The 27380-nt window shown below is 43.5% G+C and overlaps 2 protein-coding genes across 2 annotated transcripts in view; one reads left to right on the forward strand and one right to left on the reverse strand.

Annotated features, from left to right (window-relative positions):
- The window catches only part of LAPTM4B (lysosomal protein transmembrane 4 beta), an 81492-nt gene extending 59686 nt beyond the window's left edge, over window positions 1-21806 (forward strand). Inside the window, 1 exon segment of the mRNA XM_019032164.4 lies at window positions 20599-21806. Coding sequence (XP_018887709.3) covers window positions 20599-20676 — 78 coding nt within the window. The 3' untranslated portion in view covers window positions 20677-21806.
- Window positions 21807-22222: 416 nt separating this feature from the next.
- LOC101132327 (transmembrane protein 69) lies at window positions 22223-23125 on the reverse strand. Its single transcript, XM_031013733.3, is given in 3 exon segments — window positions 22223-22437; window positions 22440-22556; window positions 22559-23125. Coding segments are annotated over 3 exon segments (735 nt in total). The 5' UTR covers window positions 22962-23125.
- Between the last annotated feature and the right edge of the window lie 4255 nt (window positions 23126-27380).

Raw genomic sequence — 27380 nt, forward strand, 5'->3', positions numbered from 1 at the left:
TGGTAGGGTCCTGTCCACTGAGGTTATAGAGTTTGAGGGGTTAGTTCTTAACAAGAACTGACCGTCGGGCTAGGATGTCTTTATACGGCTGGGTATCTGGAGTGGGTAAAAGGAAATTGGCAGTTCAGCGGATTTCATGTCTAGCTTGTTGAAGGACTGGAAGATAGTTACCAAGAGGGCTGGTGTCTGGAATGAGGTTGGGCCCATGTAAAAATGTGCGGCCATATAGGAGATCAAAGGGGCTATACCCTGTGGGTTCTTGAGGGGTGGCTCGAATTCGGAGGAGAGCAAAGGGTAGAAGAATTGTCCAGTCTTTTTTGAGTTGGAGGGTGAGTTTGGTAAGATGTGTTTTTAAAAGACTGTTGGCCTTTTCTACTTTTCCTGAAGATTGAGGATGATAAGGGTCATGGAGATTCCATTGAATACTGAGGGCTTGGGAAACTGCTTGGGTGATCTGACTAATGAAGGCTGGACTGTTACCAGATTGTACGGAGGTAGGAAGATCAAATCGAGGAATTATGTCAGTTAGGCAAGAAATGACTGCAGTGGCTTTTTCTGTCCCTGTAGGAAAGGCTTCAACCCATCTGGTAAAGGTATCAACCCAGACTAGGAGGTGTTTGAATTTACAGACTCGGAACATAGGTGTGAAATCTATTTGCCAATCTTGTGTGGGGGTAAATCCTCAGGCTTGGTGTGTGGGAAAGGGAGGGGTTTTAGGAAGCCTTGGGGAGTAGTAGAGTGGCAGATAGAACAGTGAGATGTGCTTGTTTTGAGAATGTATTTCCATAATGGGAAAGAAATGAGGGGTTCTAAGAGACAGGTGAGGGATTTGTATCCTACATGGAAGTGGTCATGAAAGGAAGAAAGGGTAGAGTGGGCTTGTGAGGCAGGGAGAAGGAATTTTCCGTGGTCTAAGAACCACTTGCCTTGAGTTGGAAAGGACTGGTAGAACAGGTTTTCAGAAGAAGAATAGGTGGGAGGGAGTGATAGATGAGAAAGAGAAGTATTGGCTGTCTGGAGCGGAGACTGGAACGTGTGCAGGCGCTGAGGCTGCCTCTTTTGCTGTTTTGTCGGCGCAGACGTTTCCTTGGGCAATGGGGTCAGATGTTTTTTGGTGCCCTTTGCAGTGGATTACTCTGGCTTTGGCTGTAAGGAGGGCAGTTTTAAGGAGAGCCTTTATTAGACCCAGCTGGTGCCTGCTGCTTGTTGGTGGGAGAAACCCCCACGCCTTTGGTCACAGGAGCCTTCTGCTTTGATTGTTGTGGTATGAGAGCAGAGGAAAAACACAGCTAGAGAGCTTTCCCCAAAACAAATATACTTTTAGTTGTTTTTTTCCAGTAGAAATTTTATAGAAATTAGGGTGCTTAGAGAATTTAAGAACCATGAGTAAGTCCCCAAAATGCATCCTACTAGCTTTTTGGAGAAAACTTCTATTTTTCCCCTTTGAAAGACACAAAGGTATGGAATAACAGGTTTGTTTATTTAGGCTTAGTTATAAAATTTATCAAAATAGCTACACTTTTCAACTGCACGTTCCCACCTCTTCTAACAGTGTGCCTCTTTTCTTCAGAAGGGCTACCAGGTGGGCAGTAGTTTGTGGTAGCTACATTTGGGGGCCATGGTCGAATGCCAGCTGCGTTTGTTTCCTGGTGTGTTGACATACATGCCGGGAAATTGCTTGGTAGTGGTTGGTCATTCTCTGTCATTTTGTAACAACTTGCCATTTTTAAGTTGAGGAAACTGAGGTACTGATAATGTTACTATTTTCCCACAGATCCCAATGAGCCATTTTTTAAAATTTTCTTCTGAAAGAATTATATTCCTGGAAAAGGTAGATTTATCTTTTCTCTTAACATAGTTGTATTGATATAATCCACTCCGAAGTATCAGGGTAGACCACCAGTTGAAGTCTCAGCTTTCTGACAATATTTTTTATTTATTTTAATTTTATTTTATTTTAGTTTATTTTTATTTTATTTTATTTTTTTGAGACAGAGTCTTGCTCTGTCATCAAGGCTGGAGTGCACTGGCGTGATCTCGGCTCACTGCAACCTCTGCCTCCCAGGTTCAAGCGATTCTCCTGCCGCAGCCTTCTGAGTAGCTGGGATTACAGGTGCGCACCGCCACGCCTGGCTGATTTTTTGTGTTTTTAGTAGCGAAGGGGTTTCACCATGTTGGCCAGGCTGGTCTCGAACTCCTGAGCTCAAGTGATCCACCCATCTCTGCCTCCCAAAGTGCTGGGATTACAGGTGTGAGCCACCGCTCCTGACCTTCTCTGACAATATTTTGTTAAAAGATATTTACAAAAACAAAATGGGGCCAGGCGCAGTGGCTCACACCTGTAATCCCAGCACTTTGGGAGGCCGAGGTGGGTGGATCACTTGAGGTCAGGAGTTTGAGACCAGCCTGGCCAACATGGTGAAAACCTGTTACTCCTAAAAATAGAAAAGTTAGCCAGGTGTGGTGACACATGCCTGTAATCCCAGCTACTTGGGAGGCTGGGGCAGGAGAATCGCTTGAACCTGGGAGGTTCGCTTGAACCTGGGAGGCGGAGGTTGCAGTGAGCTGAGATTGCGCCATTGCATTCCAGCCCAGGAAATAGCAGCGAAACTCCATCTCAATCAATTAATCACTCAATAACAAAATGGTATTGTTATTTTTTAATTGTTATTTTTTAAAGAGTTATTATTTTACCTAAAATAATAAGTTTCTAATCCCATAAAATATCCAGTAAGTGCTCAGGTTTCCAATTGTGTCATAAAGGGATAATTTTCTAGCACTTCATTTGAAACAGGATATATGGGTCAATATGTAGTTTGTCTTTATAATTTTTTGTTGAAGAAATTGGGTTGTCCCACAGTCTAGATGATTCTGATTGCATGCCTCTCATGTAGTCTTCTGCATTACCAGCGAATTATTTGGATCTAGAGGCTTTTTGTGTTCAGATTTGCCTGTTTGTTTTGCAAGACTACTTCATAGGTGACGATTTTTTCTTCCATTAGGAAGCAGATAATGTCTGGTTAACCATCTTTTTGGAAGTCAAGAACCATTGATACTTAATACCTAGATTTATTGATTATTAGGGTTGCAATATGATCTATAATTCCTACTTCATTTATTAGTTAGAATATTTGTATAAAGAGAAGCTTTCCCTCATGTACTATTTGGCTACCCATTGTATTTGTGACATGGATAAATATACGTGGTTTTGTTCTCTTTGTCAGTTTTCAAAATAATGAACTCATTCCTCATTCTCTAGTGGTGACCAGTAAGGTTGTTTTAAAGTAATAAATGAACCGATGAAAACTCGCAGTGGCTCACGCCTGTAATTCTAGTGCTTTGGGAGGATCACTGGAGGCCAGGAGTTTGAGACCAGTCTGGTCAACATAGCGAGACCCCTGTCTCTACAGAAAAAAAAAAAAAAAAAAAAAATCCAGGTGTCATGTGCCTGTAGTTCTAGCTACTTGGGAGGCTGAGGTGGGAAGATTGCTTGAGCCTGGGACTTAGCTGGAAGCTGCAGTGAGCTATGATTGTGCCACTGCACTCCAGCCTAGGTGACACAGCAAGACTCTTTAAAAAATAAAAAAGGGAGCGCTATTAATGTTATGTTGAAAAGTACAATCATTTTGATAAAGTTTATAAGTACGCCTAAATTAAATTTGTTACTCCGTACCTGTTTTCAGTCTTTCAAAGAGGAAAAATAAACTTTCTCTGAACAGCTGATATATTATAGTTAATATAATTAATGCTCAAGTTGTGCTATCTTTGGCCACTTGGAGTCTCTTCAAGTTGGTTTCTGAGTCTTTTGACATGTCCCTGGTTGTGTGTGTGTATGTGTGTATGTGTGTGTGTTTGAAGAGACAGGGTCTCATTCTTTTACCCTGGCTGGAGTGCAGTGGTGTGATCATGCACCTGGGCCTCAAACTTAAGCAATCCTCCTGCCTCAGCCTCCTGAGTAGCTGGAACTACAGGTGTGAGCCACTGAGACCACCCTAGTAGTCTTTGATTGCTTTCTTATTGTCTGGTATGACAAGATGCTCTAGGCTCATCTTGTACATTTCTTGCCCCAAATGTGGAATGAGCCATTTCTTCAGGCAGCCCTGCCTATGTTTTGTAGGAAATGAAATCTGGAGACCATAATCTGGATTTCTGGGGTTAGAGGACAGGCTTTTTGTTTTGGTTTCTGCTTTTTAAAGCAGGGCTCTGCATGTTTAAAGATTGTTTAGAACTAAAGGAGTTAATGTTACCATTATCAATTAAGAAAACCAGTTACTGAAGCCTCCCTCTGAGACTCTAATGGGGGTTGGAATGATCTAGATCTGTCATTTTCCCTGGTCTCCATAGCTGTGTTAAGAACTTCACCATGTGTAATAATGTATGTTTCTCTTTTGTTCACATCTTTGTTGGGACTCCACATTTACATAATAACATGTCATGTCTTGCTTTCACTTACTTCCAGATACTAGGCCAGATAGCTTTTCTCCCAGGCTGAATAGTTTCAGGTTGACCTCTGTGGAAAGATACTGGGGGCTCTTGCTGGTAGAAAATAAATGTGGTTTTTCCTCCTCTTCTGTAAAACAGTATACATATTATTATCCAGATGTGCTCTTTCCCAAAATTCTTCTCAGAGGGAGGATAGAGAAGAGTTACTAGATATTGGAGATCATTCCCTGGGTTAATCTCTCCTCCAGTTTCCCAGCTAAACCAAACCACATACTTTGAAAGGAATGCCTAACGCAGAAGGTCACAAACTCTGTTTATAATGCTTTAGAGTCATCCCACCCCCAGCACCCTTAGGCCATTGAAATAAGTAACATAACTGTTGATTTTATTGAGTAGTCATGTCCAAATGACTTAATAGTGGTCATTGGGGCAGTATCTAACAAGTGCTGGCACATTTTCCTTGAAAATTTAAAATATAACAAGGTGCCCTTTTTTGAGTCTGCAGCTCCCTTGGGCGGGCCCGCTGGTGGTGCCTTGGAGCCCCCTTTCTTTTAGGGCAGTGTTATGAAAATCACATGGTGGGTGTATATTGTGTAATACCACACTCTCCACTGCTGCCAAAATTTGGTCATAAGAGGAAAAGATTTAAATACAAATCCTGTAGATCAGGGGTCCCCAAGCCCCGGGCCGCACAGCAGGAGGTGAGCAGCGGGCAAGCAAGCATTACAACCTGAGCACCACTTATCAGATTAGCAACAGCATTACATTTTCATAGGAGCACAGACCCTACTGTGAACTGCACATGCAACGGATCTAGGCTGCATGCTCCTTTTGAGAATCTAATGCTTGATCTGGGGTGGAAGAGTTTCATCCCGAAACCATCATCACACACCCCCCTCACCCCCCCATCAACCCCTTAGCAAAGTTGTCTTCCATGAAACCAGGGACTGCCGATGTAGATTATGGTAATAGGTTTCTTTCACATTAAGCTTTATTCAAATTAAGTTTTGTTTTGTTTTGTTTTGTTTTTTGAGTCTCGCTCTGTCAGGCTGGAATACATAGGAGTGATACATCAGCTCACTGCAACCTCCACCCCCTGGGTTCAAGGGATTCTCCTCCCTTAGCCTCCTGAGTAGCTGGGACTACAGGCACATGCCACCATGCCTGGCTAATTTTTGTATTTTCAGTAGAGACAGGGTTTCACCATATTGATCAGGCTGGTGTCGAACTCCTGACCTCAGGTGACCACCTGCCTTGGCCTCCCAAAGTGCTGGGATTACAGGCGTGAGCTACTGTGCCCGGCCATAAATTAAGGTTTTAAAAAGTATTTCTTAAACCTATGTGACCTCGTTTACTAATACTAATAAAGGCCCGGATGGTGATAAGAGCCAGTATTATGTTAAATCTAAATGTAGGGAACCTGATTCCTCTGGAATTGTGGCACTCAAAAAGCAGTGAGGTTGATATTTAGCCAAAATGGTATATAAGAATTCTGATTGCAGATAAAAGAATCATAGTCTTGGCTAATGTAGGAAAATTCCTATTTAGGGAAAAACAGGAACATTTTTAACTCCATAGTATTTATTATGCCATGTCATATTGTAGGCTCTTATCCAGATTAACATTATATGCAAACTTATTGTTTTAACTTCAAAAAGTATTTTGCTATGTAGGGGCCTTGTTTTGCATCTAACTGCTTGAAAAACGCAATTGAAGAAAGGTGAGTGTGGCTTCTTTGGTTTCAGAAAATAAATATAAAGAGAAAAAAATATATATATATACACATATAAGGTGAGTGATGACTGGGGCAAAGGCCAGATTATCTTCTCAGTGTCCTTTTCTCAGTAAATTCTCTTTGAGGCACCTGAGATTAATTAAGGCTGACCTTGGGTTGTCAGAAAGCCACAAAACAGGTATTGCCTGACTAAGGGGGAATGGGAGTGGAGTCAGATTTAGTAGTGGTTGTAATGACTTTCAAAAATTGTGCATGAAAAATTTGATGTTTTTCCTCCTGCCACTTTTTTTTTTTTTTTTTGGAGACAGAGTCTCTGTCACCCGGGCTGTGGAGTGCGTGGGCATGATCTTGGCTCACTGCAGCCTCTGCTTCCCGGGTTCACGTTATTCTCCTGTCTCAGCCTCCTGAGTAGCTGGGACTACAGGCACATGCCACTATGCCTGGCTAATTTTTGTATGTTTATTAGAGACAGGATTTCACCACGTTGGCCAGGCTGGTCTGAAACTCCTGACCTCAGGTGATCCACCTGCCTCGGCCACCCGAAGTGCTCCTGCCACTTTTAAAAGCAGGTTATTACTTCCGAGTATAGTTTGGATATGGTTAGAAACAAGTTTTTGACTGCATAATGAGTTCTGTTTTTTTTTTCCCTTCATAAAAGTCATAATTAACTTTCCAAAATGGTTTGAAGAAGGCTTTGCCTAAGCGTAGTTACTAGGTTGGCTATTAATTTAGCATCCTTTTCAGTCCTGTACGCACCAAATTCAGGTACATTAAAAGCAGCTCACAACGAAACAGTTTTTACCACTGTCATCTGCGTAAATGAACCAGAGGGCCCAGGGGACGGTGAGGGTAGAAGGGGAGAGACAGAAGATTCTTCAGGAATTGGACTGGAAGAGTTTGAAACTCTAGCCTGTCATTATTGGCTTTCAAGCTTCTTGTCTACTAAGTTTAGAAGAGAGATCTTATTACTAATATCTCAATTTTAGGTATCACTTTTCCCTTATAATTTAGTAATTTATATAATCTCTCCAAGCATTTTCTTTTCTTTTGATTTTAAAAGCCCAAAACTAAAGTGACAGGTTGATATGGAATAGATTTGGTAAAATTGCAAATAAGCTGAGAGAGCACTAAGAGACTGTTTCCAGAGGCAGGGTTAGAGGCAGTGAAGGTCTGGCCCAGGGCAGGAGTGCCGGGAGTGAGGCAGGCAGATGGGAGAGCTGTCAGAGGTAGTTAATAGCAGATCATTGAGGGAACTGGAATGACAGGAGCTCTCTTGTGTGTGACTGTCACTTAACATATACAATCACGCACTTGCAGGGTAGGGTAACACCTTGAACGTCATCTGGCCCAGCCATCTTTTGATGCCCTCATTTCCTCAACAGTGTGCCCACCAGTTCCATCCAGTGAGGGTTGAGTGACTGCATTGATGCTGTACTCCTCTCTGCATCTCTTAGACCTCCCTACTCTTGTGTTTGTATCATAGGTTTCTCCACAGACATGTGGCAGTTGCTGCCCATCAGGCCTTGTGCCGAGTGCTTTACATAGATTAACTCAATCACACAAGAGTCCTTCACCTACTAGGTCCTATTAATTCCTGTGTTGCAAAAGAGGAAACTGAGGCACCAAGAGGGTAACTTCCCGAGGTCACCCTGCTAGTCGAGTGGCAGGAGGGGGACTACAACCTGATCAGCCTGGCTGCAGGCTGTTCTGACCCACTCACCTCCTCCTAACTGTTGTCCAGTTGGGACTGCAGCTGGGGCCGAGTGTTCTCATCACCGTGTCTGGCTGTATTGCCCAGGATGAGGAGTGAAACATGTGGACACTTTTTCATTCAGACAGTTCTTCTCGAGTACAGTCAGAAACTTTAAAAGCAGTGGGATTTTCTGGTTTGTTGTTCGTTTGCTAGTTTTTACCTTTTCACACAGTGGAAGGGAGGGATGAGTAACTCAGAAAAGGGGTGGAAGAAAAAGAAAGGTTAAAAGTAAATTTTGCATACCAGGGCAGCTGCTTATCTATATAGTTGTGCTACACAGTCCTGCTTCCCATACCCCAGTCCCTGCATTCTCCCGATGTTGTCATATGCGCATACAGCTTCAGATAGACTTACCTGTTGGTTCCAATATCAAAGCATCGTGGGTGAGATTGGACTACATGCTCCTGAGATTTTTCTCCCAAAACCTTTTCCTTGGCTGTAATTCTGAGGTTCAGGCTGACAGTATGTGACATTAACTCGGCTCCTATTTCTTTCCTTCTGCATAATATTCTTCCAACAATTTTTTTTGTTTTGTTTTGTTTTTGGTGAGATGGAGTTTTACTCTTGTTGCCCAGGCTGGAGTGCAATGGCGCGATCTCAGCTCACTGCATCCTCCACCTCCCAGTTCAAGTGATTCTCCTGCCTCAGCTTCCCGAGTAGCTGGGATTACAGGCATGTGTTACCATGCCTGGCTAATTTTGTATTTTTAGTAGAGACGGGGTTTCACCATGTTGCCCAGGCTGATCTCGAACTCCTGACCTCAGGTGATCCGCCTGCCTCGGCCTCCCAAAGTGCTGGGATTACAGGCGTGAACCACTGCGCCCGGCCACCAACAATAAAATTTTAAATGTCCTGGTCTGCTGGAAATTATCTCCGAGCCATATAACTTTCCAGTTGTTTCATCCCAGAGCAACATTCGAGAAGACTACATGAGCACTTGTAAACGTTAGGAGGCTCTACATCTGGGGGATCTCAGAGTGTGTTTGAGAGGATATCTAGAGCAGTCAGATCAACACATGGATGTTTGAAACCTAAAGTTTTTAAAGCTTCAAACAAACCTAGTTTTCGTTGTGAACCATTTTACTATAAAACACACACACAACTTATTTAATAACGTGCCTCAGAGTCCATATTGATTTTACTCTAGGGACAAATAAGGCAAGGAATTTTATATTTTTACATTTTAGGAAAGGTTTCTGGGAATGTATTTCCCTTTCCATTATTGCAAGGGAGGTGGCAGGGAAGGATGTGGAGTAGGGGAGGCAGGTGAAATGGGAGTCTGAAATCCAAGGTCATGAGCAGTCCCTGCATACCTCCTTTTCCAGCCCATGTTCTGTGGCAGCAGCTGGGCATGGTGGGATTGGATCCCCCTGGAACGGTTGTTGTCGTGAAGGAGATGTGTACAGTAGGTGGCGTAGCACGTTCAGGCTTCAGGAACATGCAGAGGCAGCTGCTGAGATGCCTTTGATAGGATTACCGAGGTGATAGCACACTGCTTATTTCATTTCCTCAATATTTAAATATCCAATATTTAGTTAACTATTATACTTAAGTGTGTAGAACCATTTTAACTTTCAGTTTGGGCCACTGTATTGGTATTTTATAATTTTTGGACCCAACTGAAAATATTTGCAGTGTGAATTCTGTATTTTGAGTACAATCTGTATCGAATAATTCAGATAGCTCCTTTGCTGAGAATTAAGGATAATAATGGCTCCCTCCTATTATGAAGTGAAGAAAACAGAGTAGTTTTGCAGTAAATTGAGGATAAAAATCTACCTCTATCTTGTTTGCCTTTGGAAACAATTCCTTGCTCTAGGTGAGAGGAGAGTTTCTCATTAGAACTCCCAAAAATGTGTTTATATTCTCATCTCCCGATGTCTTAGGTTCATTGAAGACAAGATGTTATCACTTGTCAATAGCACTATTATTTTAGGTACCTCTTACTGTGAGATACTGTCAGTTACAAGGCACAGCCAAAATTATTATTATTTTTTAAAATTAAAAAGTAATCTTTAATGTTGAAAATGCAAACTTGGGGAAGACAGAAAAGATCACACACAAGGCTGTCACTTCACACTTAGAAGGTTGCACAGCGGCCGGGCAGAGGTGCTCCTCACTTCCCAGACAGTGGGGCGGCCGGGCAGAGGCGCTCCTCACTTCCCAGACAGTGGGTAGCTGGGCAGAGGCGCTCCTCACATCCCAGATGGGGTGGCAGCCGGGCGGAGGCCCTCATCACTTCCAGACAGTTGGTGGCCAGGCAGAGGTGCTCCTCACTTCCCAGACAGTGGGGAGCTGGGTAGAGGCGCTCCTTACATCCCAGATGGGGCGGCGGCTGGGCAGAGGCGCTCCTCACTTCCCAGTCAGGGTGGCTGGGCAGAGGCGCTCCTCACTTCCCAGACAGTTGGGCGGCCGAGCAGAGGCGCTCCTCACTTCCCAGACGGGGCAGCACAGCCAAAATTCTGAGATGTTAAGATGTACGAAAATGTATACTTTAGAATAAAAGGTACAGAGTTGTGTGTCTGTGTTTACTTATAGTATATATCATAGGTGGGGCATTTAAAAAGTTTGGAAAAATTATTCTAGATATCTTTCTCTTTTTTTTGAGATGGAGTTTCACTCTTGTCACCCAGGCTGGAGTGCAATGGCACGATCTTGGCTCACTGCAACCTCCACCTCCTGGGTTCAAGTGATTCTCCTGCCTCAGCCTCCCGAGTAGCTGGGATTACAGGCGCCTGCCATCACACCCACCTAATTTTTGTAGTTTTAGTAGAGGTGGGGTTTCACCATGTTGGCTAGGCTGGTCTTGAACTTCTGACCTCGGGTGATCCACCTGCCTTGGCCTCCCAAAGTGCTGGGATTACAGGCGTGAGCCACTGCGACCAGATATCTTAAAGATAAGCCCAGACTTTGTATTTCTGATTATTCGATCCCAAATGCCCAAATGGTTATTCCAGTTACTCACAGAGGTTCATAATTCACTTGTCTCCCCTTCCCTGTTTGGCTTAAGTAAAGGAATCTCACATCAAAACAGGCAAATGTGGCGTGACCAATTTAAGATAAATATTTGATGTAAACACTGCACATTTTAAACAAGATGCATTATAGGTGATTGGGGGTTTTACATGGTGGAAAAGAAAACATATTTTGGCTACTTGGGATTAATTGGAATGGACCTTTGGAAGACTTAAGTGCCCTTAAATAATGAGACTGCTTGGAGACTGTACTTTCTCATCTGACATCACATCTTCCAAGGTTACAATTAAGGGCAGCGCTTTTCCTTACTGCCAGCAAAGGCAAACTTATATTTCAGGTTTTGGGGGCCATATAGTCTCTATCGCAAGTATTTGACTTTCTGATGAAGCTGGAAAGCAGCTGTAGACAGTATATGTGAATGAATGTGGCTAGGTCCTGATAAAGCTTTACTTACGGACACTGAATTTTGAATTTCATATGATTTTCACATGTCGCAAAACGTTTTTCTTTTGAATTTTTTTTTCCTTCAACCATGAAATGACATTTAAAAACTTCTTAGCTCCCAGGCCATACAATAAAATGGTGACAGGCCCTATTTGGCCCACATAGTTTACCAACCCCAGCCTTACTAGAAATTTAGGCTGAGTTTTCTAGGCAACTGTAGGACAGCTATCTGAAACATTCCAGATTGTTCAGTAGCCCCTGCTTTTGGCTTGAATAGATCTGAATTGAACTATTCCCTCCTGCAAGAGGGCCGGCAAACAGGAGTACCTAATCTTTGTTTTTTTGTTGTTGTTTTTGTTTTTGTTTTTGAGACAGAGTCTTGCTCTGTTGCTCAGGCTGGAGTGCACTGGCGCGATCTCAGCTCACTACAAGCTCCGCCTCTTGGGTTCAAGCGTTTCTCCTGCCTCAGCCTCCAGAGTAGTTGGGACTACAGGCGCCCACCACCACGCCTAGCTAATTTTTGTATTTTTAGTAGAGACGGAGTTTCACCATATTGGCCAGGATGGTCTCAATCTCCTGACCTTGTGATCTGCCCGCCTCAGCCTCCCAAAGTGCTGGGATTACAGGCGTGAGCCACCGCGCCCGGCCTAATCTTTGGGGTTTTTGTAAGGATATCTTTTTCCTGCAGAAGTTTTAGTGCTCCCTTATATTATCTTTTTTTTTTTTTTAAAGACAGAGTCTCACGCTCTCACCCAGGCTGGAGTGTGGTGGTGCAAACTTGGCTTACTGCAACCTCCACCTCCTAGGTTCAAGCAATTCCCATGCCTCAGCCTCCTCAGTAGCTGGGACTACAGGCATATGCCATCACACTTGGCTAAATTTTATATTTCATATTTAGAGACAAGGTTTCACTATCTTGGCCAGGCTGGTCTCTACCTTTTGACCTCAAGCAATTCTCCCGGCTCTGCCTCCCAAAGTGTTAGGATTACAGGCATGAGCCACCACGCCTGCCCTTACGTAATATCTAAATTAAAATTTACATTTGGCCGGGCCATCCGAGACCATCCTGGCCAACATGGTGAAACCCCGTCTCTACTAAAATACAAAAAATTAGCTGGCTGTGGTGGTGTGTGCCTGTAGTCCCAGCTACTCAGGAGGCTGAGGCAGGGGAATCACTTGATCCTGGGCAGGGCAGAGATTGCACTGAGCCAAGATTGCGCCACTGGACTGAGACTCCGTCTCAAACCCACAAAAAACAAAACAACACAACAACAAAAACCCAAAACTTATATTTAACAAACTATAGTGGAAAATAAATAAATCATTTGCTGGCCAGGCACAGTGGCTCACACCTGTAATCCCAGCGTTTTGGGAGGCTGAAGCGAGCAGGTCACCTGAGGTCAAGAGTTTGAGAGACCAGCCTGGCCAACATGGTGAAACTCTGTCTCTACTAGAAATACAAAAATTAGCCAGCTGTGGTGGCAGGCACATGTAATCCCAGCTACTTGGGAGGCCGAGGCAGGAGAATGCCTTGAACCCAGGAGACAGAGGTTGCATGAGCCAAGATTGCAGCATTGCACTCCAGCCTGGGGCAACAAGAGCGAAACTCCATCTCAAATAAATAAATAAATAAATAAATAAATAAATCATTTGCTTACAAAACAGTTGCTAAAGTCTTGAAGAATAGTAGCTGAAGCTGTTATTTATATAGAGTATTACCTGCTGTCATTTATACAAAGATCCATTCTATAAATTCCTATTTTAGTTTACTACCAGAAAAGAAACTGACATCTTCTCCTCTTTCCCTTTTTGTCTATCTGCGTATATGTAGAAATAAAAACCTTATAACCCAATAAATTTCCATTTTGCCTTATTTCTGGGTGATTTTAACACTCAGTTGTCTTATTTTGCGTGATGATTTTTGGGGGTGGGGGGAGCAGGGTGGGGAGAAGGGGGGGTCTCTGTCATACTGGCTGGAGTGCAGTGGCATGATCATGGCTCATTGCAGCCTCAACCCTCCAGGGCTCAAGTGATCCTCCTACCCCAGTCTCCCAAGTAGCTGGGATTACATGCACGTACCACCACACCCAGCTAATTTTTCTTTTTTGTTGTTGTTGAGATGGGGTCTTGCTATGTTGCCTAGGCTGGTCCTGAACTCCTGGGCTTAAACGATCTGCCTGCCTTGGCCTCCCAAAGTGCTGGGATTACAAATGTGAGCTTCTGCATCCCGCCAATGCTGTTCTAATGCTAGAACTCATTTCACAAGCAAAGAAGTTCAGCAGTGAGCTCATGCTTGTGGAATTCATCGGTATTAACATGTTCCCACCATCCTGAAACAGCTTGCATCCTAGTTCTGTAGTTTCCGTTGGGGTTTTGGGTACTTCTAGATTACGTCTCATTGTGGAGGTGGGGTTTCACAAGACTGGAAGACTTTTCTGTATGAAAACATGTCAGCTCCAAGGCAATGACTTCAAACAGCATGGTACTCCCCCTTGCTTTACTTAGTGTCTATACTGCACATGTTCAGGCCCTACTTCCTTGTGTTGAAAGTCGCCTCTTTGACAAGTTGGGTTGTTTCCCAGGCCCTTGCAGAAGCTCATAGGTAAAAGCTTGCAACTCACCTGCCAGCTGGGAAGGCCGAAGGAATGGGTAGTCTTTGCCTGCCCACATCCTCAGGCTGAAAGCTTCCCCATGATGACTGACTTCCTCTTTCCATTTTGACTGCCATGATTATCTTTTTATTTTTAAAATGTTGCTTTTAACACCATATTGCACACACATCCCTAAAAATCATAGAATCAAAAGGTTTTTTAATCGTCCCGTCACTCCCTCCCCCATCCTCCACTTTTTCACCCCAGCAGAAAGCACCCTCAACTCTTTCACTCATTTCTTCTGTACTTACCGTCATATTTAAAAGTAATAGTCTGCTTTGCTAGTTGCTGATGATCAATGTGAGATGCCTTTTGAATAGGATGTAACTCTCACTCTTCCATTTTCTCCGCTGCTTTATCCTCCTCTTGTAGTTTCATCACGTTTTGCCTGCATCATCAACTAGTGTTTACTTTGCCTTTGCGAATATATGATATTGTTCAGTGCAGAGTTCTGTAGTGTACATTCCCTTTCTCATACAGCTCTTGATTTTCCCAAACTAACACTTGCTTTGTTTTTTTTGATCCTAAGATTTTTTTTTTTTAACCTTTTACCTAGTCCCAGGCTTTTCTAAGTGGCTATCAAACCTGTCAGTTTATTAATATTAACTATTAATAATGCTATTTTCCAAAGGCTTGATTCTATAAGACACTTCGTCAGTTCTCTTTCCTGAGACTTCTCCTCACCCCGTTCCAGGCCAGACAAGGGGCCACACAGTTGTCATCTGGGCATTGATTTCCTTATAGCTTTACCTCACCCTTCTTAGGACCATGAACAGACTTATAGTGCAATTACCTTGTGCTTTATACTGCCCCCACACCCAGTGTTAGACCTCAAAATCTCCAAGGATGGTTCTTTGAGGGTCTCATGGAAGCTCTAGACACCCTCCCCAGGAAAATAAACACATAGATGGAAAATTTGGCCTGCAATTTCAGGGGACTGGTAGATCCTTGCAGTCCCTTTGTGGATCCCCAAGAACCCATGATCACAATCAGCATATCTTTTTTTTTTCTTTCTTTTCTCTTTTCCTTCCTTTTCCTTTTCCCCCTCCCCTCCCCTCCCCTTCCCTTCGACAGGGTCTTGCTCTGTCACCCAGGTTGGAGTGCAGTGGTACGATCGTGTTTCACTGCAGCCTCAACTCCTTGGGCTCAAACAGTCTTCCCACCTTAGCCTCCTAAGGCTAATTTTTGTATTTTTTGTAGAGACAGGGTCTTGCTATGTTGTCCACACTGTTCTGGAACTCCTGAGGTCAAGCAATCCTCCTGCTTTGGCTTCCAAAAGTGTTGGAGTTACAGGTGTGAGCCACCGCACCAATACAATCATATCTTTTAACGTTTTGTGATATATTTTTATGAATGTCTGAAGACCCTTGTGTAATTTATACTTCATATTTTGGGAAATGTAATGCTAGCAACAGTAGAATTCTAAATAAGCCTATAGTGACTTAACTAATATTACAGTAAAAGTTCAGTTCTAACCAGAGTATCCAATTTTTTTTTTTTTTTTTTTTTTTTTTTTTTTTTTTTTTGAGACGGAGTTTCGCTCTTGTTGCCCAGGCTGGAGTGCAATGGCGCGATCTCAGCTCACCACAGCCACCGCCTCCCGGGTTCAAGCAATCCTACTGCGTCAGCCTCCCGAGTAGCTGGGATTACAGGCATGTGCCACCACGCCCAGCTAACTTTGTATTTTTAGTAGAAACGGGGTTTCTCCATGTTAGTCAGGCTGGTCTTGAACTCTCGACCTCAGGTGATCCGCCCACCTCAGTCTCCCAGAGTACTGGAATTACAGGCGTGAGCCACCGTGTCAGGCCTAAATATTTTCTATTTTTACCAATAAATAGTTCTTCCCTCCTGAGCATTTTGTTATTTATTATTATTTGATGGAGTGCATTCGTTTTTCCCACAAATATCTTAAAATTTAAATAGAGATGGAGTCTTGCTATTTTGCCCAGGGTAGTCTGGAACTCATGGGTTCAAACATAGACCCACCTCACTCAACTTCCCAGACTGTTGGGATTATAGGCATGAGCTACTGTACCCAGCCAGTTTCCCCAAATTATTAATGTCTTGTGGATTTTTGCCTAGTTGGAATCACTTTTATTCTAGGATGTCAGATTTTGCAACCTTTGATTTATTTCTCCCCCTAACTGTTCTATATGTTGATGTAGCTGAGAAGAATGAAGTTACCTCTGGTAACACTCTGAATCTTTGTTAAGTAGAATTGAAATGAATGATGAGTTTCTTTCCCACATGTTATGTAGGCTGTCACCTAGCATGACAACTTCAATAGAAGAGACATTATATATAGATAGAGAGCAGTCTTCCTAATGAACTTCTGAGGTCATTAGCAAGAGGGATTTTTCCTTTTGTGTGGAAGAGAGTTCCACTGTCATCCAACCATTCCGTAGCTGAACTCATGTTAAAACCAACTGCAAGAAACTGAACTTAGATTAGAATTTGGTTGTATTAAGCATTGCTTGACCTAAAGCAGTCTGTGGTTGCAGTTTTAAACTCTTGAGTATGTTTATCTAGGTGCTCCTTGAGTAGCTGCTGCTTGTCAGGAAGTGACTTCAGAAATAGGACATGACCTATATTCTTAGTTCTCAGAGATTATTTTTGGTCATTCATTGTGAATGGTTAAGTTTTTAAAACAAAAAGAGTGGTTTTAACTAACACCAGCTTCCACAAATGTCAAAATAATAGAGTTGTCACCAGTTTTGTTCTATGGCATCTTAATGGGCACATCCCATGTTCATTGATCTCCTATAGTTATTTTCTCAGATTTTAGTATACTTGACTGATCCTTGTATAAAAGAAAAATAGCAAGTGTTTGTAGTGAATATACTGCAGTAGAAACTGTGGCAATGCTTCCTTCACCAGCCCTTCCAATAATATCAACATCACTTAGATACAAAGATGATGCTGCCCCTCCAAGGATATAAAACTAGTCCCATGTGGAGAACCTTTGAAAGTAGTCCAAAGGCGTCATCTGGCGAATATTTTGCAATCAGTATTTAGTATGTGTTGAAGGAAAAGTGAAAACAAGGGAGGGTGTCAGAAACTTTAATGAAAGGAGAAATTCTTCTCCAGGCATCTTAAGCTTTGGATTAAGGGTCCAAGGCAATAGAATATTTGAAAGAAAAGACTATCAAGATATTAAAGTACTGGCTGGGCATGGTGGCTCACACCTATAATCCCTGTACTTTGGGAGGCTGAGGCAGTCGGATCACCTGAGGGCAGAAGTTCTGGACCAGCCTGGCCAACGTGGCAAAACCCCATCACTACTAAAACTAAAAATTAGCCGGGTGTAGTGGCACATGTCTGTAATCCCAGCTACTTGGGAGGCTGAGGCAGGAGAATCGCTTGAACCCAGGAGGTGGAGGTTGCACACAGCCGAGATCGCGCCACTGCACTCCAGTCTGGGTGACAGAGCAAGACTCTGTCTCAAAACAAAACAAAACAAAACAAAAGATTTAAAATGTTGATTTAAAATGAAACTTTAAAACGAGTTTGAAGATGAATAACAAGAAATAGTGACAGATCGCCAAATGTAATGTGAAAGTTTTATTTTGACAAAAGGCAGATTTGCAGCACCATTTTTTTTTTCAAGAATATTTTATGTTAATCTTCTGTGAACATTTTGGAGATTTTGATTTGAATATTGTGTTTTGCTCAGAAAAAAAATGGTGGGTGTGATAACTGATTTTTACCTTTTAAGTAGCTCTACAGGTCGGGCACAGTGGCTCATGCTTGTAATCCCAACACTTTGGGAGGCTGAAGTGGGAGGATCACTTGAGGCCAAGAGTTCTACACCAGCCTGGGCAATGTGGCAAGACCCCATCTCTAAGTTTTAAACATTTAAGTAACTCTACTGTGTTTTAGGATAATTTATCTAAAGATAAGTATATGAATCAGTTAATTGTTTAATGCAGTGGTGGGGCATTGTGTTGAAGCTCAGTCTTGCTAAAATTAATATTTCTGGTGCTGGTCACAGCTGTTTCCACTTGTTATAAGTTGCTGTATCTAATGCACACACACGTATGTGCACTGGGGGCTCAGTCCTAAAGTCAAATATGCACACGCAGAGAAGACAGCTGTTGCTTTGTTTTAGAGAATACTTTTTTCTTCCCGCAGCTCAAGCTGACACTTTTGGAATTGCTAGTGGAGATGCTGTTGTTAGATACTGGCTAGAACTTGTCAAGGTCAACCATGAGGCTCTCTTCATGTGCTGACCTGTGCCTATCTTTCCAACTTCATCTCTGCAACATTCTCCCTTCAGTGTTCACTGTAGCAAACACCTTGCAGTTCCCAGAAAGTGCCCTGTGGCCTGCTTCCCTCTTAACTCCCTACTGGAATGTCATCCTCTTTACTGCACACCTGGTCATCCTACTGAGAGGCCTTCCTTGACTCCCCAGCCTAAATTGGTTGTCCTTGTCTGTTCTTTCCTAACTTGTCTGCATCCACACATTGCTCATGTTGAGTTTTACCTGTGTCTGCCTTCTGCTAGATTGCAGGCCCCTGAACAGACAGTGACATGTTTTCAGGTTCAAGTCGCTGTGACTGAGTGGACACCTAGGTGCTCAGTGGGTGCTGGTTTGTTGGACTTAGTTTCCTGCTGTGCTTCCTTGCCTCAGGCATGTGTTCTGTACTGAGTGTATCTTGCCTACTCCATTCCTTTTCCACGTGGGCAACGCTGAACATTTGCCCCAGACTCTGTATCTTGGTTAATACCTGACATATAAAGTATTTAGCACATAGGCAAAGATCACTACCTCTTTCAGGAACAAAGGCCGGGGAGCTGGCGGGCGCGACTCTGGCGCATTGCCTTTGCCTGTGTGTTGCTGGCCAGTTATCGGCTTCTTGCATCACAGCTCCAGAGTCCCATTTAGCTTGACATGGGCTGGGCCTTGCAGATACTCCTCCTTCACCTCCTGACCCTGTTCAGCCAGGCCAGTAGGGGGCACTGGAGGAGGAAAGCCGCCACCCCCCCCCCTCCTCCACCCCCCTGCCTGCCCGCCCGCCCGCCTGCCCGCCCCCGGTTCCTGTGTGTTTCTGCAGTGTTCAGATCTTGCTGGCAGTGCTCCCCAGGGCCCAGTGCGAGCGGAGACAGCGGTGGCAGCGCCTCTCAGGCGGTTTCCAGAGCGGGCCGCGGCTCCCGGGAACGGCTTCCCGCAGGTGATTCTGTGCACACTGGCCTCTACCTGGTTCAGCCGGAAGCTTCTCCACTGTCCAATGGGCTTCAGCCACACCCTCCGTAGCCGTGTCTCAGCCCAGCCTTGGGGACCTCTGTTCTAGCTTGTTCCGTCCCTGAGTGCCGTACTTCAATCTTCGTATCCGTTAGTGCTCTTTTCCCCCCATTAGTCAGTTCCCGGTTCCTCAGTCTCCTGTTAATAATTCTTCATTAAACTGTATTCACATCACTGTGTGGCTTCTGTGTTCTGATTGGACCCTAGCCAGTACAGGTGCCCTCTGCCTAGGTGGCTGAAGGAACCATACAGGCTTTTCGGGGGCCGGCCTAAATGGCACCTCCGTCACTCCGCAAACATCTGAGTTCCTGCTGTCAGATAGGCACTGTCCCACCCTCGAGGAAGTGAGACCTGGCTTCAGCCCCACAGGAGCTCCAAGACTGGGAGGAGAGAAGTAATGAAGTGTGTAGAGCTGGAGAGGAGGGGTGTGTGTGTGTGTGTGTGTGTGTGTGTGTGTGCAATGTGACAAAAACTTAACAAAATTTTAGTGTTGTTCTAGTAGGAGCTAAAGGGACAGATAAATGAAAATTAACAAAATTGATGAATACCACTTTAAGCATAAGTGATATCCCTGATAGAAAATCTAACCAAGTGTGGTTTTGCTTGTGAATAGTCTTTCCCTTTCCACAAATCACTTGAGGTGGGTGAGGTTTTATTTTGTCTTCTCATCTCTGAACTCCTAAAGGGCAGGGACTGTCTTTTGTCTCAATTATCTTATACTCACAATGACTATTACATACTAGATGCATAATAAATGTTAGTTTACTGAATGAAGGGTGATGTAACTATTCTGTATTCCATTTTCTACTCCAAGAAAGCCGAAATCAGCCAGTGTATAGACCACCAACTCTGAGGTATCCTTATTTCATAGACATGGAAACTGATGTTAAGTAACTTACCCAAGGCTATGCTGATAAAATGTGACTGACCCAGGCTTTGAATCCAGGCCGATACCAAAAGCTTGGCGTTTTCACTGCACTTTGCAGTTCTCACCATGAGTGGTTACTGTAGTCAATCAAGTGCCTGCCCTATTTGTGTGTGCACATGGACACACTCACCTAGGGGTCTTTTTTCCTCTTCAGAGCCATCACCATTTCTTCTAGAGTCACCGACCTCTGGCCATCCAGCTACACATGGACAGGGTTAGAAAAACTCAGGGCTTGAGAGTCGCTCTCCATTTGCTCCTTTAAGGATTCAAAAAGTCTTTTAATGAAGTGTATCCACTTGCTAGAAAATTGAACTTGGTACAAGTTGTGGAACATGTTCAGTTGCATAAAAGTTCAGTAAAAGCTAAACCTCGGGGAACGTATTGCTCTTCAAACACTAACTCTTGCCGTCCCTCTTTCTTCTCAGGTGCTGCTACCCCCATATGATGATGCCACTGTGAATGGTGCTGCCAAGGAGCCACCGCCACCTTACGTGTCTGCCTAAGCCTTCAAGTGGGCGGAGCTGAGGGCAGCAGCTTGACTTTGCAGACATCTGAGCAATAGTTCTGTTATTTCACTTTTGCCATGAGCCTCTCTGAGCTTGTTTGTTGCTGAAATGCTACTTTTTAAAATTTAGATGTTAGATTGAAAACTGTGGTTTTCAACATATGCTTTGCTAGAACACTGTGATAGATTAACTGTAGAATTCTTCCTGTACGATTGGGGATATGACGGGCTTCACTAACCTTCCCTAGGTATTGAAACTTCCCCCAAATCTGATGGACCTAGAAGTCTGCTTTTGTACCTGCTGGGCCCCAAAGTTGGGCATTTTTCTCTCTGTTCCCTCTCTTTTGAAAATGTAAAATAAAACCAAAAATAGACAACTTTTTCTTCAGCCATTCCAGCATAGAGAACAAAACCTTATGGAAACAGGAATGTCAATTGTATAATCATTGTTCTAATTAGGTAAATAGAAGTCCTTATGTATGTGTTACAAGAATTTCCCCCACAACATCCTTTATGACTGAAGTTCAATGACAGTTTGTGTTTGGTGGTAAAGGATTTTCTCCATGGCCTGAATTAAGACCATTAGAAAGCACCAGGCTGTGGGAGCAGTGACCATCTGCTGACTGTTCTTGTGGATCTTGTGTCCAGGGACATGGGGTGACGTGCCTCATATGTGTTAGAGGGTGGAACGGATGTGTTTGGCGCTGCATGGGATCTGGTGCCCCTCTTCTCCTGGATTCACATCCCCACCCAGGGCCCGCTTTTACTAAGTGTTCTGCCCTAGATTGGTCCAAGGAGGTCATCCAACTGACTTTATCAAGTGGAATTGGGATATATTTGATACACTTTTGCCTAACAACATGGAAAAGGGTTTTCCTTTCCCTGCAAGCTACATCCTACTGCCTTGAACTTCCAAGTATGTATGTCTAGTCACCTTTTAAAATGTAAACATTTTCAGAAAAATGAGGATTGCCTTCCTTGTATGCGCTTTTTACCTTGACTACCTGAATTGCAAGGGATTTTTATATATTCATATGTTACAAAGTCAGCAACTCTCCTGTTGGTTCATTATTGAATGTGCTGTAAATTAAGTCTTTTGCAATTAAAATGAGGTTTGCCCACATCCAAGATGACCTTGTGACTTTGTGCTGATTGTGTCTGAGGACCTTTCCCTCCACATATGGCCAGACAGATGCACCCAGTTCAGCCTAATGAGTAGGCTTTTTTTTTGGGGTGGGGGGAGTCGGGTGGGGGGGATTTTTAATATTTTAATTTTCAAGACGGTTAAAATATTGAAATGTTTAAGTGGATAACTATATTATTCATAAAATGACTGAGTGAAAACTAATACACTATGAGATGAAAAGTACTTGTCAGGGATTTTCAAGCTTTTGCTCAAGTAATTACTATGAAATAACAATTTCTAGAAATGAAGAACAATCTGGAGAATAAATTACCATTGGTGTGGGGGAAAAAAGCCAAACAGAAGTAGAAAAAGGTGTAGCCGGCATACAAATGTTATCTACAGTGTATTTTTAGATTTTTTATACTTGACCAGGTCTCTTATGTCCTTTTTCTGGAAAACTATTTTTAACTACTAAAGTGATTATAAATGAAAAAGTGGCCAGTAAAGTGACTACTATCTTCAGGGCTTTAAACCAGTTGGGATAATGTGGTAAGAGAAAAAGTTGAAGGTGGAATGCTACCCGCATACCCATCATTACTGTGACTGTGGCTTCACTAAGTCTTTCAGAAATAAGAAGGCAAACCATGAAAAGAAAAGAGGAGCTGTACTGCTAGCTAAATTAAGGTAGTCCGATTTGGCTGGACTACCTTCTGGTAGAGCAAAACCCCATCTGATCCCACCCAAGAAAGATGGAAACTGGCTCCATAAGCCATCTGAGTAAAAGCTAATATGGGAATATAAGTTTTTGTCATCAGCATGACCAGTGGTGGAGCAACGAAGGGGATTAGTCCTGCCAGAGTTACATATAATGCTGGCTTTGGGCTGTCAGTTAGGTAAGTGATGGTGCTTGGTGGCCTGGCTGGAAGTGCTTGCTTCTGCTTCTTTTTAAAGCTGCAGGGGGATGTATGATAGCACTGTGTCTTGCTCATATGCACTGGAAATGATGAGGAAAGCCAAGGCCTTGGAAATGGGGAAAAGTTTTGGAGAGACATCTTGAGAGAAAGTATATTTGTTCTGCTGGTTCTTAGTCCCACTGGGAAAGAGTACTTCAGCATCTTTGAAGATGCCTGAGAAAACTTCCGGATGAAGCGAAGCATACTGGCCCCTATTGAAAGTCTTGTTCAGGAAGATGCCAGGCAGTTCTGATTAACATGTTGTTACAGCTAAGCGGAGGCACTGAATCAGGGGCATGTTTCCTTGGTGCCTCCCATCCCAACCTGCACCTGTGGCGACTTTGAGACTTGCCAGCATTGCACGGAGAGCAGGAGTAGGCTTTATGGCTTGTTTTACACACAGTGTTTTTAATATCCCAGTCCTGATAAAATCAGCGTCTTAGGCCAAGAGGAATGGGGGACAAACAGACTTGAGCTTCCAACATTCCTAACCATGCATTCAGTTGTTTTGCATATGGTTGCTTTATGTCCATCGTGTACTTTTAATAAGCAGTTGAGATTTTTGCTACATTCCAAGGGTGATTAAGAGAGGAAGGAAGGGGGATTTTTATCCCAAAGAATCAGTTATTTCTTTTGGTGTATCTCATTGGCATTCTTTATAAACTCTACCTAACTAATTCTGTTTCTTGAAGCTTTGTCTAGAAGATTGACACAAAGTTAAACACATGGGTTACTAGAAATGGAGAGGGCACCAGGGGCAGTGGCTCATGCCTATAATCCCAGCACCTTGGAAGAAGGAGACAGGAGGATCGCTTGAGCTCAGAAGTTAGAGACCAGCCTGGGCAACGTAGTGAGACTTCATCTCTGCAAAATTTAAAAATTAGCTGGGCACGATGGCATGTGCCTGTAGTCCCAGCTAGTCAGGAGGCTGAGATGGGAGGATAACTTGAGCCCAGGAGGTTGAGGCTGCAGTGAACTGTGGCCGTGATCATGCTACTTGCACTTCAGCCTGAAGGACAGACTGAGACACTGTCTTGAAACAAAAAGAATGGAAAAGCCCTGTCAGATAGTTTCATGATCCCTGGGGAAGGGACATAGGAAATCACAGTTAATTGCCTGTTGTTCCCCATGATTTTATAGCTCTTTGCCTAATCATTTTTGCAGTATGAAAAATGATACATGGTCAGGCCAGGCACAGTGGCTCATGCCTATAATCCCAACACTTTGGGAGGCCAAAGTGGGTGGATCATCTGAGGTCAGGCGTTCGAGACCAGCCCAGCTGGCCAGCATGGGAAAAGCCCATTTCTACTAAAGACACAAAAATTATCTGGGCATGGTGGTGCACACCTGTAATCTCAGCTACTTGGGAGGCTGAGGCAGGAGAATAATTTGAGCCCAGGAGGTAGAGGTTGCAGTGAGCTGAGATTGCACCACTGCACTCCAGCTTGGGCAACAGAGCCAGACTCCATCTCAGGAAAAAAAAAAAAAATGATGCATGGTCAAATGGAAGGAAGTGCTGATTTTGAGAGTCATAGGGTTCTTGGAGAGAAAACAAGACTGCTGATCTCGTTCATGCAGCACTCAAATAGCATCACAGACTCTTGAGATATCCCTTCGTTCTCAGAGATCCCATATAGTGCTGGTGATGCTGGCTTTTCCTGACTTGTTGCATAACCCAGGCTAAGGTCAAGAGTTGCCTCCATATTTACTTCTGCAAAGTAAGAAATTGTTCCCTTCTTGTCTCCACTATGGGAAGGTTGTGATGTTGGATTAAAATGACCTAGCAGAGCACATTACGTGCCTTAGCAGTTCACTGTATCTTTTTGTCTCATTGCTAATCCAGATAAATGCCTCACTTTTCAATGTATTTCAAATCCATTTTGATATCTAGCCGCTTTCTCCTATTTTGTTGTCCACAGAGAAACAAGCAGTTATTCCTGCAGTTTTTCAAGTCTGTTTGCTGGGGTAGAAGGAAGAGGAAAACATACACACCCTTTGACTTAAATTGTGGTCTGTCCACCCTAGAAACAGCTTCCGTTGAACAAGCTAGTCAGATTTCCAGGATGCCAAGTTATGTAAAAGAGGCTTAAGGCCAATAGTCCCTCTCCTTCCTGCACCCTCTTCCTACATGAATACTACTTGCGGCAGCTCCTCCAGAGTCTGATATCCTTGTTCCTGCCCTCTTCCTTTCATCCTCAAGAATGCAAGAAATGGCCGGGCACGGTGACTCACACCTGTAATCTCAGCACTTTAGGAGGCCGAGGTAGGCGAATCATTTGAGGTCAGGAGTTTGAGACCAGCCTGGCCAACGTGGTGAAACCTGTCTCTACTAAAAATAGAAAAATTAGCTGGGCGTGGTGGCACGCACCTGCAATCCCAGCTACTGGGGAGGCTGAGGCATGAGAATCACTTCAGCCAGGGAGGTTGAGGTTGCAGTGAGCCAAGATTGTGCCACTTCACTCCAGCCTGGGCTCGAAAAATAGGAAAGGAAAGGAGGGAGGGAGGGAGGGAGGGAAATAAACTTCCCCTACTCTGAGCCTTTTTGCCCCCTCCCCCTTTTTTATGAGAGAGAGAGAGGGGGAGGGGGAGGAGAGGAGGAGGGGGGAAAGAAGAAAAGAAGAAAGAGAAAGAAAAGGGAGAGAGGGAAGGAAAAGGAAGAAAGAAATTTCTCCTACTCCAAGCCTTTCCAAGCCTTTCCGCCCCCTTCCTATTTTTTACTCTAGCCCTAAACATATTTGTGTAGTTTGACTGCTTAACCAAACCACATCTCATTCCATTTGTCTTTCCTCTACCCTCAGTTCATTAACCAACAATACTGATTATTAATGATCTCAATAGACCATCTGTATAAACTGTAACCATTAAAGTTTTCTCCATAGAGGGATGTATTGTATTTGAAGTATTCATCGTTTGAGGAAAATCTTGCTGTGCGAAGTGAGCATTTTTTTGTGACGGAGGAAAACTAATGAGACTATAGAAACATGTACTTTCTGTCTTTGTTTTTTATAGATGTGTTTAGGTTTTACAGCCAGTCTGGAAACTGACTTAAATATCATTAAACTGCATTGGTGCTGGTCGTGTGGGCAGTCGAGTTCTGGAGGGGACAGAGCAGGTGCCTTTGCCAAGGTGTTGAAAGAGCAACTCATGCAAAAGAACTGCCAGCAGAAAGTGCAGGCTAAGGCTTTTCAAGGCTCCCCCTTCAGGCCTAACAAACACCAAAAATAGTGCCCATGGCCCATATAAAAGGGGCGTTTGGCAGCTCAGATACATGTTTTAAAGGGGAAGGAAAAAGAAGGCATTACAAGGATGTCTCCACACCCATGGAATCACTTAAAGTGTTTCTGCACACTGGCCAAGTTTTCTGCTAAATGGCTCATAGTGTATGGAAACCAGCCAGATCTGCAACCTTCTGCCCAGAAGCCCATGCAGGCCTTCTGCTAACTAGAGTACCAAGACAGCAGGCGAGAAGCTGTCGGTTGGCCAACCCAGAAAAAGGTAGTCTTAGCACCATATACCCATCTATGTGACCCTTACCAGCAAGAGCAGCTGCTGCTGTAGAATGAAGAATTTGGCTTAAAACAGCACAACAGACTCAAGTTTTGTTTTCTATCTAAAACTTAGGCTTTAAAAACAACAACAACAACAAAAAAGTTTATTTAAACAAGATGCTTGGCTTGAAGGGAAAACGAAAACTATCTAGGATTCTTTTTTTAGAGTAATTTATCCCTACTTAAAGACAGATTGCCCTACATGTAACAGCTACATACAAGAAAGTTATAAAATTGTCATTGGTTTTATAATTAAAATTCTCCAGTTGAACAAGGTATGCAGGATTTTTGTGTTTTTGTTGTTTAAACAAGAACAAAATAACTTGCAGGAATATAAAGAGTTGAATGAGCATGCCACAGTGGAGAAAGGGTATTTTCACAGAAACAATATTTTTCCCCATCCCATTTCCACTTGATGTCAATCAAAACATAGCGGCTGTTTAGTTTTTAAAAAACGCAACAGGTGGGTCTTGGTGTCTCAGGCCCATAATGCCCGCACTTTGGGGAGGTGGGTGGATCACTTGAGCTTGGGAGTTCGAGACTAGCTTAGGCAATATGATGAAACCTTGTCTCTACAAAAAGCACAAAAAAATTTAGCCGGTTATGGTGGGCAGCCTTTAGTCCCAGCTACTCAGGAGCCTGAGCTGGGAGAATTGCTTGAGCCTTGGAGGTGGAGGTTGCAGTGAGCTAAGATTGTGCCATTGCACTCCAGCCTGGGTGACAGAGTGAGACCCTGTCTCAAAAAGAAAAAAATGAACGTGCTTGTGCACACGTAGCAATTACTTCATGTACAGTAAAGGAATGGGGAAGGGGGAAATGAAGGAATAGAGAAACCTATACTGTAGTAGTCAGGATGTGGTGGAACCACATTGCAGTTTCCTAATTGGGAATATAATCTTGGTCTCTAAGAACAGAGTTCTGGAGTAAAGAAGCAGGTTCCCTTTCCAGTAGACACCTCCTGTCTGCTGCTGCAACACATCAATTGTATCTTCATCCTCCTTTTCCAACTGTGCAAGTGTGTCTGTTTCACTGGTACCTATCAAATTGGAGTCTGATCTGCCTCATTGACAAACCC

This window comes from Gorilla gorilla, chromosome 7 (genome assembly GCF_029281585.2).
Source record: "Gorilla gorilla gorilla isolate KB3781 chromosome 7, NHGRI_mGorGor1-v2.1_pri, whole genome shotgun sequence".
NCBI classification, from domain to species: Eukaryota; Metazoa; Chordata; class Mammalia; order Primates; family Hominidae; genus Gorilla; species Gorilla gorilla.